The 15776-nt window shown below is 33.3% G+C and overlaps 1 protein-coding gene and 2 pseudogenes across 1 annotated transcript; 1 reads left to right on the forward strand and 2 right to left on the reverse strand.

The window, feature by feature from the left end:
* Window positions 1–4637: 4637 nt before the first annotated feature.
* Window positions 4638–6359, forward strand: LOC128168306 (P2X purinoceptor 7-like; annotated as a pseudogene).
* LOC128168305 (uncharacterized) lies at window positions 6333–9495 on the reverse strand. The gene is made up of 7 exons (XM_052834525.1): window positions 8894–9495; window positions 7757–8725; window positions 7453–7636; window positions 7117–7362; window positions 6860–7031; window positions 6619–6770; window positions 6333–6520 (listed from the first exon to the last, which is right to left on the reverse strand). The coding sequence occupies exons 1-7, from the start codon at window positions 9242–9244 to the stop codon at window positions 6333–6335; spliced, it is 2262 nt and encodes a 753-aa protein (XP_052690485.1). The 5' UTR covers window positions 9245–9495.
* Window positions 9496–10794: 1299 nt separating this feature from the next.
* On the reverse strand, window positions 10795–14078 carry LOC128165983 (uncharacterized; annotated as a pseudogene).
* Between the last annotated feature and the right edge of the window lie 1698 nt (window positions 14079–15776).

Below are 15776 nucleotides of genomic sequence, written 5' to 3' on the forward strand. Positions count from 1 at the left end.
CATTCGCAGGGGTGACTGTAATTCACTGACACGTTTTAAATCGCTTCACATCGACTTTTTATGGTCAGGAATGTTTGTTTGATCACGATGGTAATATGCAACTTCAAAGCTTTCTTTGATTTTTCTCAAGACGTAAAATAATGCATTAAGTTTAATTCAGCAAACGCGCGTATCGATCCACCAACAGAGCAATGTTGATTTAAATGTCTCCTCCCTCTGATGTAAGTACGAAGACTCAGTTCAAACAGGTTCAGTACGATTTTTCGGAATTTAGGTTACCTATAGGCATTTAAAAATCCTCAATTGTTTACAATGTATGCTAATATTGATTAAAATTAAGTTAAGCGTGCATTGTAATCAGAAGTATTCATCAGTGCTTAAATATTACGGGAAAAATTTGTTGATATTTTTTATATAAAATGTTCTTTAGAACCAAAAACTCCAAAATTTGAAGTGTTGATTTTAGCAATATTTTTGCTAAACTATGATATTGCTAAGTATAATCAACGTACTGAAGTACTTAAAGCCGGGCTCTTTTATTGTGTCTTAATACATTTTGTGTAGTAAAGACTGAAAATCTCTCTCTCTCTCTCTCTCTCTCGAAATTAACAAAAAAAAAAAACAAAATGCCAACATATTTGACAAAACGTGGCTCTTTGTGTAACTATTTGGTATAGCGGAAGCTTTTACTTTGACGCTGTTTGTTTTTTGTTTTTTGTTTACTTTTGAAGTTGTGCTATTTATAGTAACATTGGCGATTTGCCTGCCTACAGCCAGGACTCTGCTTTTAGCAGAGCCCGGCTAAAAAAACAATGTTGTAAATAATATTTCATGCAATAGGGCTATACCTACTATTTTGGTTATTGAGGGTTAAGAGAATAAAGGGTGTTTGCAAAAATGCAATGCATTGATAATTAGCGTACCTTGGGAGAAAAAGATATCTTTTTAATTTTACCTTTCCAGTATCATGTTAAATTCAATTCTATTGAAGGGGTAAGGTCACAATAATGGCCAATATTTTTTGCTGTTTTTCATGTTTACAATTTCGCCGCCAAAAGGCATTTTAATATTCAACCAGAGGGTCATTCGTTGCATTATAATCGAGACACATAGTTCACAATTCTTTGTTATGTTAACAAAGTTCAGGCCATGTCTTTGTTTGAATTATAAATGTTGATAAGAAAATCCCTGGTTTAGGCCAAAAAAAAATGTGACAAAGGTTAAGATCTGTTATTACATGTGCAAAACAATGTAGAAAACAGAAAAAATAAGTTTGAAAAAGAACCTTTACCGGTTTATTGAAACAATATAAAAAAAGCATTGCATGAAACTTGTTTACATAAGAAAGATTTGTTTGTATATTGTCGTCACAAACAAATAATCATGTCGGAAATAAGTTTGTATTTAACGTCTTGCTTTAAACGTGTTTATATACGAAAATATGAAAATCAATTATAAAAACAGTAAAACATTCATAAACACTTACGTGATTTCTCTGAGATATGATTTTTGGCTCAGTGTTGGTTGGTTGATGTTGGCTATTAGGAAGTTTAAACGGAACGAACGTGGGTATTTCAAACCACTTATATCTTATCATTTGAGACTGCAATATATCATAGGTTGACAAGCTGAAAATGTATCCTTGTGCATCAAAATTAATTTATTTTGCAGTTGAAATAGTAAAAAAAAATACTTCTTAACATACTATAAAAACCCAGGAAAAAACAAATGCAAATGACAACCCCATAACCTGATTATTTCATTGACCTGAGCAAAATAAATTAACACTGGAAAAAATATTTATTTTCAAAATGCGGAGCACAGCAAAAGCCGAGGGTTAGTACGTGTTCCTATTTAAAGTAGTAAATTCTTTTATTGAAGGGGGATGTGCGGCCATTTTGTACATTTGAGGATAAGAATGTAAACATTTCTTAAACTGGCTTGTTTCTGCCCAAACTGGCCAAATGTGATGCTAGATATATCTATATATGGACACTCAACGCATGCATTTAAAAGCATGCTGCAGTTCTTTGACCGTACATGATCAGTTCCAGCTGCAAAGAGCAGTGCAAAGTAATGCGGACTTGAAACATTTGCAATTCAACTGAATTTACATCCACATTTCAGTAGTTCTTGACCAGAAGCCACAATTTGTAGTAAGGATGTCCCTTATGGAACCGAAAAACCGCAATCTTTTCCCAAACCCAGCTGAAAGAGGATAGGAAGGTTCGGCACTCCCAGACTGACTGATCAAATGCAAATCCATCATGCAATACAGATCTTTGAATATGCTCTACAAGAGCACCTCTTGAGGGAGGGGTGCCATAATATGGTTGCTGTTTACGAGCAAAGAGGTCAAGGTGCGTGTCATTTACTCTATTGACAGTGCTGGACTGATCGTATATGATGACTACAAATTCTTCTAGTTTAAATTGATTATAAGTTCTTTCACAAGGAGAACTTAAGATCAATTTTATGTAAGAATCAAAATTCGGTGGCCACGTATAGTCACGGATTTTCTTCATACTTGACAAATTGATAGACTTTGGTGAGTAAAAAAGCCTAACACCATTTGTTTGTTGCTATGTGGTCCCGTTGCCATGGTAACCGAGGGTAAAGATGTAAAAATGGCATTTTAATGCTTAATGCATATTGTGAGTAATGTGCTGAACTTGGGGTTTCCAGGGTAGAATATATTATTAAAAATAGTTGTCATTTTCCAAAAGAAAGAAAAAAATTCATGGAGAAACGCATATTTATAGAGCGTTTCCATGGTTACTAAGCAGAAATTTTAAAATCTGTTTTCTTCATCTTATTTGAATAAAAAGTGCAAATTTTGGATTTTTTGGTAATCACTATTATGATTGTGCGAATAAAATTTTAAATATGAAAATTGAGAACCGTTGCTATGGTAACAACCTAAAAAATAAGGAAAATTATTTTATGTTTAGGCATCTTTGAATGGATATTTTTCAATTATAATGAATAAATATATAAAATCAAATGGTGAGAAAAAATAAAGTATGTCCTTAACTTTTATGACACTTGAAAAAAATCTGAAATTTTCTAAAAATAACTATCGTTGCTATGGACTTTTCAAAAAGTAAGAATTTCTGTGTGTTTTTTGAGCAACTTATTTTTCCATAGCAACAGCACTTCTCTGTTGCATAACAATGGTTTTTGTCGGGTATAATAAAAATTTAGATATATTTTTACAAGTTTCAACTAAAACAATTGCAAATAAATTCTAAAATCAGGAATGAAAGCATATCAAAATAATCTTTAATTTCTCAGTTTTTCTTAATTTTTGGCCTTGTTCCCATAGCAACGGATGTCAATTTTCATGATAAAATATATATTCCATGGACATTGATATGGATGTAAAAATTTAACAGTTTCCCATTTGGGCTTATTAAAAAATCGCAGAAAACTGATTTCAAAAATCTGTAACGGTTTCCATGGTAACATTTTAAAAGTATTGGTTTCTCCATCATTTTTCTTATATAATTAAATAGTTGAAAATAGGACAAAGGCTGTTTTATGTCTTTGATAGTTTACATTAGTGGGCAAAACCTTCTAATATGGCTTCAAAGTAGGTAAGTTTTGCTATTTTCCAATCTTTAGCCTCGATTACCATGGCAACGGTTACCCCCAGCAACCAACTTTTAGTGGTGGTTTTTTGCGTTCTACACCTAGGTGTGTCCATGTGTGAAATATAAGGAAAATTGGTGACTATGCGTGGCCAGACCATTTTATAAATCATCGATTCTTACGTAGAAATGATCTTAAGAACCTGTAGCCCTTTTCACAAAAAATCTTAAGGTTTTGCGTAAGATTTCAACTTAAGAATATCTTACGAGAAATCTTAAGTGCTTTTCACGAACTCATTCGTAACAGGTTTCACTTAAGAATTTACTTTCGAGTTATCCTTTCCCTAGCAACGATTTGAATTCACTTAATAATTCTTACAAAACAGGAGAACCATATAAATTAACCAACATTCTCATAAAAAAGATGCTTAACTAAAATTATATACCACTTACATCGAGTGAAATCAATGTGGTGCAGTAGAAATCAAAATATGACGTCACACTCACAATGTGTGTTTAGTGTGACGTAGGAAAATCTTACGAGGAAAATTTGCCGTAAAATTTTTTGGAGAATTTGTGTATTTTTTCAACAATTGCTGCTATATAATGCGAAATAATGGTATAATGCGGCTTAAAACATTAAATTTAGCTGTTTTTCTTGTCTATTTTACATAATACGATTATTATTTACAGATTTGAAATGCTTACGAGAGGGTATGTGCTATCGTAAAGTTACGACAAATTTTACACGTAAGAATCTCATAAGATGTTTTGTGAAAATGAATAAAAACTCAAGTTTTCACTTACGATAAAAATTAATCGTAAGTTTTTTTGTGAAAAGGGCTACTGAATGCTTCTTTGACGTTCTCAAACACATTTCAGGCTTTCAATGCTGTTTTTTTTCCTTTTGAAACAAATGCTAACACTATATCACAAAATATGCATAGATGAAAGAATGACAGTGCTTTTGGTCTTGGACCAAGTGATCTAACAATATCATTAAAGGATTTGTGACACAATTTTTATTAACTTTATATATCCTATAAATATCTCTGATAAATCAGTTTCTGTCTGTCATTAATGTAACACTGGTCAGGTTTTACTGCATTCACTGATAACACAGAGATAAATGCAGCCTGCTGAGTCCAGCAGCTAGCGTTAATGAGCTCTGGCCATGACGTCAGAGGTTCGCCAGCACTCTCCCCACTGTTATCAAACATCACTCTCCTCTCTGTTATCAAACACACAGCAAATCATTCATTCAAGCAAGTTTAAAATAATGGAAACACTGGAAGATGAAATTCCAAACGTTGATCTTTCTGATGCTGAAAACATTAGACCGTATCAGTTTGAACCTTTGGCTAACACTAGTGAAACTCCAAGAAGTGCTACACCAGACAATGATAGTTCTGATGTAGAGGACTTTCAGGATAGACAAGTCAATACTAATTGGTAAGTTAATTATTCTGATTTTCATCAGTTTTAATCCAGATAGAAAATTATAATTATGACAACAATTTATAGAAAATCACATAATATATAAAACAAGATTTTATTTTCTAATTGTAGGTGTGAATGTGGCATTTGCATTTCCATGGCAACTCAACAAGAGTGCATTTGTTGTCAGGAAATAGCAGCAATTAGTGCAGAAGTTGAGGCAGGGGCCCACCAATGCATAACAGAAAGTCCAATATTTACAGACAATTGTCTAAATCGACATGTTTTACACGTTTCAATGTATGAATATTTACAAAATGTGGGACCAATCGATGACAATCAACCATCCCACCAGTAAGTTCTGTGAATTTATAAAGAACTATATATGATAAGAGTTAAATTTGGCCCCCATAATTCGCCATTTTTTAAGTGTTTCGGGTACAATAAAATGTTAACTAATTTTTTTAGAAGAGTTGATTTAAAATATATTTTTCATCTATTTATTTGATTTATTTGCACTCACTGGCAGTATATGACGTCAGAAGTGACGCCATTTCTATAATCCAATCAAAATCAGCCAAAAATTGACATTTTTCTTATCTATTTACGAATAGGAAATATATAGCGCATGCTTGAACAAGGAAAATTTTTTTGTCACTTATTGGTCTTGGCTAGATACATCTCTGATTAAAATATTTTATTTGTTCAAGAATGCGCCCTATGTTTTCGGAAGGAAAAACTGCTTGAAAACAAGCTGTTTTACGCTAAAAATGCAAAAATGGCGGGAAAAGGTTGTCTTTACAATGTCATATTTCTAAATTGTGGGCACTTGAACCAAAATGAATATTATGTAAACACATCACATACATATCTGTACTAAGAAAACAAAGAATGATAGTAAAATGATGATGTTCATTTTAGGGGGCCATTTTAAGCCCTTATCATATATAGTCCTTTTTGAAAATATATGTACATTGACATTAAAAAATCGTGCACCAAAACACCCAGTTTCTATATGTTTTACATTCAATGTTTTTTGTTTCCAGGGTATACAGACATCTTGCCTATAGACGGTTTGTCAGGTGGATATGGCACTTCTTAGGAAAAAGCAACAGAAAAATATTACCTGCATGTGTGGTATCCAAAATAAGAGAGACATTTCCATCAGAACAATATTGTGGTTTTAGATATGCCAGATGAAAAGCAAACAGAAAAGGCACATCTCACACAATCAGTCCTATAATTAATAAATAGTTATACATTTCATCTTGTTTGTATAATGTAGTTTTTTATAGTGTTCATAATTTATCTTCTTGCATATCTTGATGAATGCCTGCGAATTAAAGCTGCCTTCTCGAAATGTTCAAAATTCTGAGTGAGTGGCACTGGAACATCTTCATTTAGGACAGAAATATCCAGTGCAGCTGATCTATATGATGGACACTCTGAACTTCTCCGTTCATGAACAGCTTGTTTATTTATTGTCACATAGTCTAAAAAATGAAAAAAATATGCAATAAACAAAACTTATAGATATTTATAATACATGTATAGTATTCTAAAAAGTACATGTAAATACTGATTTACATACTAAATGTTGGAGGTGTTTTCTTTGGTTTGACGACTGCCTCTAATCCCTTTTTTGCTTTCGGATAAGATATTCCATACTGCAATTCACCAGATTTGGAAGTTGCCTGCTGTCTTCCACTATTTTCATTAAAATGCAGAGCTGCAACACTCAATCTTAAGAGAAAAAAAAACTATGCATGATATACATTGTATTTGCAACTGTATAGAATTATCATGCAATGTTAATGTATTTTGGTGAATACCTTGCATACATGGCCGGGTAGTAGAAATGAGTGCTCTTTGGTGCATAGTGATTCACCACGGAGTGGAACACTTCAAGGCTGTAGGTTTGGTGAGTAGGTGAAAGTTTGGCAATGTCCTTTACAAGGAAAGGGCTCAAAATGATTTCTTTCATCAGCTTGTAGGGGACCGAACCTGAAGTTGACAAAAATTATGTTAAATCTTGAATGCAACAAGTATAAATTATTTGATTTTACCGAACTGATTTTGAAAACATTACCTTCTTTAATCCATTGTCTTTCATCATTGATTGGAGCATGCTCACATCTAGGGTACTTCCTGGAGTGGTTTTCATGTTTGTTGGCAATGTGGTTGACAACAGATGCCCACTTAGCTTGCTTCAGTTCACCATCATCTTCACTTGATGAAGCTGTCCAGTGGCAATGGTTAGCAATAGACTTAATCCAAGGTCGTATTTGCTCACCGCTGACCTTTTTTGATGCTGTTTCAAGTTTCTTAGATACACCTTAGTAAAGTATAAAAGTAGAAGCCGGTTATTTAAATAGAAATTTAATGAAAATCGCAATATATTTAGAAATGCATTAACCTGAATTACCTTTTGCAATGTGCCAGACATCAAAGTAATGATTTTTCTCTGCATGACAGTCTTTCATGTACTTTTTGACCATGGAATGGCGATCAGTGACTAGTGTTTTGATGTTCACATGATCTTTTAAAAATCCCATAGCTCTTTTCAAACCTGCAAGTTCCATGTGGGATGATCCTTTGACTTCATTACTCTGCGAACAAAAAAACCCATAAAGTATATGATACAAAGTATATTTAAGGAAATTGTTTCCATCTTAGAAAATGATAGTAAATGTGCATAACTTTGGTAAAATGCCATCTGAATGTTTTACCTGAACAAGCTGAAAATCTAGAATTTTGTTCCTTTCCAGATCCATGATTGTATATGTCCCATATTTAGCAGAGTATCCGGGTGAGTCGCACCTAGCATCTCCACCTACAACAACATCTTGGCTTGGTCCATCCTTTATTTCTGTTAACAACTGGGACTGTTCAAAATCCCAGGTTTTCGTCGCAGAAGGTACAACATAATATGCCTGTAGTCTGTTGTATGTCCTAGCAGTGAACATCTGCAGGTTCATGTTCTTAAATACTTGCAATACTTTGGTAGCATTGCAGCCACTAGTCAGTATGGCAGTAGCTGTGAAAAGATTGGACCAAGGCAAAGTGTTGTGGCATGGTTGACTACTCCAAGTAAATTCATGCCCATTTAAACATTTTGAAGATGTGTAAATGAATGTCCCTCTAAAAAACTTGATAACAGGTGTACATTCTGCACTACAGTAGCGACATACAGACAACAATTCAGCTAGTGCAGTTTCACTGACTAAGAACTGCTTCTCATCCATGGGTGCTGTATCCTGTCTTAACTTGTAAGTCGCCGTCTGAACTTCCCCTTCACCATCCTCGTCATCATCAACTTCAAGGTCAGAGTCATCTGGAAGATAAAGCTCGTCTGAATCTTCCTCTTCTTCCTCAGTTGAATCTTCATCATTATCTTCAGGTTCATCACTTTGAATATCTTCCATAACTTGGTGTGACAATGATGAAATCGATTGAACTTGGGTTATTGTTTCATCTGTCTGAGTGCCAAATGATCTCTGCTTTACTTTCAATGAAACTATTCGCTCATCTGTCTGATTGGACCTTGTTCGTTGAGGAGGGTGAATATCAACCTGAACTTTTTTGTTTCTAGTTTCTTTGGAGGGTTCTGTGGGAAGGGTTTCAGGGATTATACTTATATTTTCCAAAGAAGCATCATATGGGAGTGACAAACTTTCGTTCAAAGCTTCATTTAGAACCTGTATCAGTATTAAAAATAAAGCTTCAGTTGCACATATTAACTGTCATCTATGCTTACCAAAAGCATATTGAGAGACTTGAAATATAATAATAAAGAATATGAATAAATACTGTAATACAGAAAAACAAATTTTTCTATAGTGTAAATTTTACTTTAAAAAACTTACCTCTGCTCGCTGCCGTTTTGCATATGCTCCTCGCACTTTACTAGGTTTTTCTGAATTGCCTTGTTCTTCAACAAACAAAAGTGGTATATCTGGCACAGCATCAGGTTTTAAACGTTTCCTAAAGCTGTACTCTAGGCCTAGAGTACTCAGCATCTCAGGATCCTGATCATAACACTTGTTTGAAAAGTGTACTGAGCACAGTCTATGTCCATCTCCAGGTGTAAAATCCTTCCTTCTGCAGTAATAAATCCACTGCTTCCTCAAATTAGAATCTTTTGGAAAGTGGAAAAAACTAAGCCCACTACCCTTTCCTGCCTTGTTGTTGCAACCAAATGCAGCACAGTTGACCATTATACATTAAAAACGTGTGTAACCTCTATATCTCAATTGTAAACAAAGAACTGATGCTGATAACTGGGACGAACCTCTGACGTAGAGCCTCTTTATCAGTTCAGAATTATGCATATTCTGACCAGCTGTCTTATCAGCACTACACCGCGGGATATACAAACAGCTTAATAGAAATGCTTGGTTATCTCTTTTTTTATCAGCTCCATTAGCATTTTTTACAGGAAAATAAAAGATTAACAAAATCGTGTCACAAATCCTTTAATTGGTATCCACCGCAACCTTTACCCTTTCCAAATGTCATCCATAACTAACTCTTCAACTTTTAAATCATCAAGAACAACACAACAATAACAACAATATCTATATTCAAACTCACTATGTTGATTGAACTGATACCATTCAAGGCTGCATGTTTTGCATGTAGGAACATACAAGTGTAAGCTTCTTTATTGTTGCAAGGTAATACAAAGTCGGCAGCTATAGCTCTGTTACTGACAACATTTTTAGCCGGGCTCTGCTGAAAGCAGAGTCCTGGCTATAGGCAGGCAAATCGCTAATGTTACTATAAATAGCACAAATAAACAAAAAAACAAACAGCGTCAAGGTAAAGCTTCCGCTATAACAACATGTTACACAAAGAGCCACGTTTTGTCAAAAGTGTTGGCATTTTGTTTCTTTTTTTTAAATTTCGAATGAATTGTATTTCTTTTTTAGTTTTCTTATTAATAACGTGCTTTTAAAACATTACTATGCATTTTGGACACATACATTGCGCATGAATTTCCATGAACTACTTTGCTGCGCGATGAAGAAACGGGGATTGAATATATAATGCTTGTTGCAAAATTCAAGGCAGCAACTGTTAAACTTTTTAACTTCTACTAGACAGACATATTTTTTGTTTATAGCCGCTTACAAAATCTGGTTGCTCTCTGATACTTTGCCGACATTAAAAGCATGAGAGAGAGAGAGAGAAGGAAGAGAGAAAGAGAGAGAGATTGAGATTTTCAGTCTTTACTACACAATATGCATAAAGACACACCAAAAGAGCCCGGCTTTCAGTACAGTACTTTGATTTCCTTTGTTACAACGATAGTAGTTTTTGTTGTAATAGTTACTTGTACGTATCATGAATGTTCAAAAATAAACTGCAACATGATTTAAACGCATGGTCAGAGAGTTCATAAATGGAATGCACCTCATATTGTGTTATACAACTAATTCTTATTCACAATTTCACAGAAAATTAAAAATGTTATTCAAAATATCAGGAAAATATTATAAAAAAAAGACACCGTTTTAAAATAAGAGACGGTCATCTTGAAAATGAACAAATAATTAAAATACAGGCAATTTGAAATGTCTTGCTTTATTTTAACACTTGAATGAATTATTAAATTGTATATCATTTGCACTTTCTAAACTTTCAATACTAACAATACTAATCTGATAATCGTAACATACTCTGTGAACATCGATCATCCATTCGAATAAGTGATATTGCCTATTCGTTTTGAATTAGTAATAACATTTATTCGAATTACCTTTCATCAAGAATAAACTGTGAGCACCAAGGTTTCTGAGGTTTGGTGGTCCTTTTTCTTTTTGATCCACTTTAATACTTGGACGATTCTTTCGCTAGACTTCGTCACTGTCACCCAGTCATGGATGTTGGCAGCTGCTTCTGGTAAGTTATATCTTATTTTATCTGGTAATTCCCAATTGTCTGCAATTATTATCAGTACGTTACTCATAGAAATCAAGCCCAATTTGATACATGAAGAAATGTCTCTAACTGAATATCACAAAATTTTCTTCGTTCAAATAGGAAGAGGTCACATAAGATACCAAGTGCTCACATTGTTGCAGTAGCTCACTCTGTATGTCAAATATTGACTTCCCACTATTGTTTATTAAACATTCTTCAAAAATAAAACCCGTTGTTATATATTCTTTTCTCAGTGGAACCACAAGGTGTTCATGAACTGAATCTCTGTCAGTGTTTCCACAAAAAATGTAACTAGAATACGAGAATGTTTGTGTTAAGGTAGGGCAACCGCCATCATTCAGTGTTTGTCCTAATATCATTCGCCTTATTGGTTGTAGCATGATGCACGTGTATGCTTGCTCGCATTTACTGACGAGACGGATAAATAGAACAGTAAAGAAAAGGACAACTATCAGTTCTGATACAACACGTATGTGTAAACAACAAGAAAGACAATTGTAAAACCATAGATAATTCAAATCCATTTTCTGTAGTTTTGGTCTCATTTTCTCCATTTCTGCCTTTGTTGCGTTGTCCATCCTGTAAGAGTAAGGCAAATCTGGCAGAACGTATATTGTGTCTGGGTGTTTTACTTCTTGCATTACAGAAGATTTCATTTTCTCGTCATAAATTCGGCGAAAATATACAACAGTGTGAATTCCAAATACCTCAGTTCCAACACATTCAGTAAAACGGGTTTCAAACGAATATTTATGATTTTTCGTCCAAAAATGAGAAAACGTCAAATCGTATAGAACCAAGAACATATTCAGTGCTTGTCCATATGACACATACAGAGACGAAAAAGTTGAACATAACCATCCAGAATTTTGTGGTCGATTAAATGCAACTTTATTCACATAATAATATTGAATCAAGTCTTCGTTTTCATTATTGAAATTCATTGGTCTCCATCTGAGATCAATCACTCCACCTAGTGTTGCATAGATGTAAAACTCTTTTCAAATGTACTTTTTTACGTCGAACTGAACAATAATGTTTCGGGTACGTGATATATATGCGGAAGCCGCCAAATTGTGTTGCAAATACACTTTTTCAACAGATAATTGATAAGTTTCCAAAGAACATGTAAAAATTTCCAAAATCAGTGTCTTCTATGAAATTTACATTTAAATCACTACTTATTTCACATTCCGTCGACCGTTCTTCAATATACGTTTTTGTTGTACCAAAACTGTTATTGAAACGAAGAGGACTTTAGTTGAAGGACCACAAAACAGTTATTGGATTATATGACGCTACTGCACTACAATACAAACTGACACTCTCGCCGATCCCGGCAAAATACGTTTCCCGCTGATATGGAGACATTTCTCCTGCAATATCTTCTTCCTTATATCTCCGGAAAACTACAGTTTGATAAAATGTCTGCCCAGTGCAATGAAATAAGTTTCGGTCTAGACTATAAATCTCTTCATACACGTTAAACTCACTCACATTTAATCCACTGGATAAAGGTTCATCAAAAGACCATGTTGTCAAAAAATCTGCTTTGTTTTTCTTCTTTACATAATGAAAAAAATCAACACGATTGCTACAGAAGACATAAAATATGTATGTTACCATCAGTGCATGGATAACTGTTACAAATATGTACAACACAAGTCTCCAAAACGTGTATTTTCGGAGCTCAAACAGCAGGAAAGAGAATATAAACCGAAGAATTGAGAATAGGATCAAACCAATTCGTTTCCACTCTACTTGAGCCATGATATCATCCGAAATATTGACCGTCATGTAGGCGTATATTAGAACGCATGGAATTAAACAAACCATGCAGTGGTACGGAAAATACGGACGGTAGCGTTGCATTTGGAACATTGTCCTACGTTTCATAGAAGAATCCCATAGAAAAAAAATAGAATAAATAAATACCCAAAAATGTAATATAAAAGGCTTCTGTAATATGTATATTAAGCGAGTTTCAAATGTACTTAAATAGTTAAATAAGAAATGAGATGATACTGAAAAGTACGGAACAACAAACCAATTCATTGCATGTCCATATACAATATATAGATATGAAAAACTTGAGCAAAAAAAAATAGATGATTTTGGCCGATTAATTTGGACTCCATTTACGTAATAATATTGAATTACGTCATCTGCCTCATTATCAAATGACATTTGTTTCCATGTAATATCAATCGCTCCACCTGGTGTTGCATAAATATAGAATTCTCTTCCAGAATACTTTCTCACACTGTACTGAGCGATAGAATATTCAGTACTCCCGATAAAAGACGAAGCCATTTTGTGCCGAAAAAATAATTTGTGACCGAAATGCTGATAAAACCGAAAAGAGCAAGTGATATCCCCGAAACCAGAATTTTCGATAAAATCAAAATCTAGTTTGGTGTTAATAATGTAAGATGAAATACTTCTTTTTTTGCTGAAACTGAAATTTGAATGAAAGTTACTCCCATTCGAAGACCATAAGACAGTTAATGGGACTTCCTCAAGAACAGTCGCGCCACAAGGCAGATTGACACTTTCACCAATTCCAACCAAATATACTCCTCGCTGATATGGAAACACTGTTCCACGACTGTCTTCTGACTGCGAATTCACAACATAGTATTTCTGTCCTGTTTTTAAAAATAACTCCTTGTCAAGACTAAAAGTTTTCGAATATGTGTTTGGCTTACTCGCTTTAAATTCTGTTAAATGTTCGTGATCAACATAAGACCAATCTGTAAAAAAATCGCCTTTGCTATTCTTAATAGTATTTAACAGCTCTACACAATTAGTACACAGAATATAAAAAATGTATGCGATTATTAAAGAATGAACCATGGTTATTAACACAAACAACATTGACCTCCAAAACCTGTACTTTTGTACGGGCTTTATTGGATTTGATCACGCCCCGACCAAAATTATCACCTCATAATACTCAAAGAATGATTCCTTATATATATATATATATATATTTATATATATATATATATATATATATATATATATATATATATATATATATATATATATATATATATATATATATATACAAGTACCAATAGATACAAGTACCAGTCGCAACATGGTTTTCGAAACTTAGGTACTGGATTTATAATGGCGTCTTAAACCACCGATTTGTCAAAAATTCAAAAACCCAGAATCTAGAACTCAATATAAAGAACTCTGTGTATCAGTTGATATTCTCAACTGTGATAACTTCCAGCAATATACAATAACGGTATTATTGTTTATATAGTACTCAGTATAGTGTTAGTGAAGAGATCTGTTTATATCAGATGTTCTTGTTCTCGGAATTAAACAAGAGAATTTGAAGGGAAAAAAACAAAGCAGATTCAATACAAGTAATTTAAACACTGACAGTGTATAATAACCATGCTTTAAGTGATCTAGCAACCACAAAATAAAAAAAAAACATACGCGTTACCACTAGTCGATGCACATAACACTTTCATTGATGTATTTTAAATATATGTGGCTATATATATGACTATATATTGTGGCTATAGAGAAAAGTCACTAATTGAAATACATGTATTTGTCAAATTTTCAATAAAAAGACCACACGTTCAACCGAATTATTTCAATGTGTACTTCGATAACGAAAGACCATAATTTTAGTCCGATTTTCTTGGTTTGTTTCCAATAGTCAAATATTTTTTATTGCATACTAGTACTAACTATTTTCCTATATATCCCAAACAAGACCTTAAGACTTTAATGATGTCATGGTAATTGTGTAATTTGCGTTTCTCTAAGTATATCATAACTTAATATTTTATGCATTGAAAATATCTGATGTTTTTAAAAGAGCTGTATTGAAGGCGAAATCACATATTGAATGTTATACCTGTTTCTTTAATTGCTTAAAATATCCAAAATGTCTTGTGCAATATCTCTTGCCGTTTATCCAGATTTTTTTTTCATGACACGAAATTTCCAAAAATGGGGTATTTCTGTAGCCTTTATACAAGATCCGTTTTTGCGTTTTATAGAAACCCCAAATGCCAAACACCATAAAATCCAGACATCTGATGTAAATTAAGTTTTCATAATAAGATAAATTATTATTCTGTAATAATAACATGGTTCGTTACAGTCCCTATTTTGATTTTTTTACCAGCTCATCTGCTCGGATTTTTGTCCATAATCTGTGTAAAACAAATAGTAATGAGTATCTCCATTCGCCACTTACAACTTACATGAGTATGTATGTGTATAATTCATTTCAATTAATGATAAAGCCTTTTCTTAAAGTCTAAACATGTCCCAAATTCAATTTTCTGTTTTTCACTTCAATAAATCTGATCATAATTATAACAAACGTTATATCTTAAAAGTGATATCTTATTTCGTATAATATATTCAGAATTTCAACGACTGTGGAGGTGAATTTGTGTTATACAGTGTATATTAACACTCACATGGAGCTTTTGTAGAACAAAATGTAGCTTATTATGTGTTGTGCAGGTGAATCATAGTGATTAAGTGTAATAACATAGGGACCACTTCATAGAATGTTTGTATTATTAATATACAATTATTTAATGCTTGAGCAGTCAATAGACCAGAATATTTTTCCCGAGGTGCAGGGAACAAGGGAAAAAATTCTGGTCTATTGACTATTCAAGCATTAAATAATTGTTTTATTACCTAATTCCTTTTTTAGTTTTCGGGGTTTACAATTTGCATAATGTAGATGGTTTTCATGCCAATATACTAAGATTTTTTTTTTCCATCTTTTACATGCACAAAACCTGTTGC

This window comes from Crassostrea angulata, chromosome 10, assembly GCF_025612915.1.
Source record: "Crassostrea angulata isolate pt1a10 chromosome 10, ASM2561291v2, whole genome shotgun sequence".
In the NCBI taxonomy this organism is placed as follows: domain Eukaryota; kingdom Metazoa; phylum Mollusca; class Bivalvia; order Ostreida; family Ostreidae; genus Magallana; species Magallana angulata.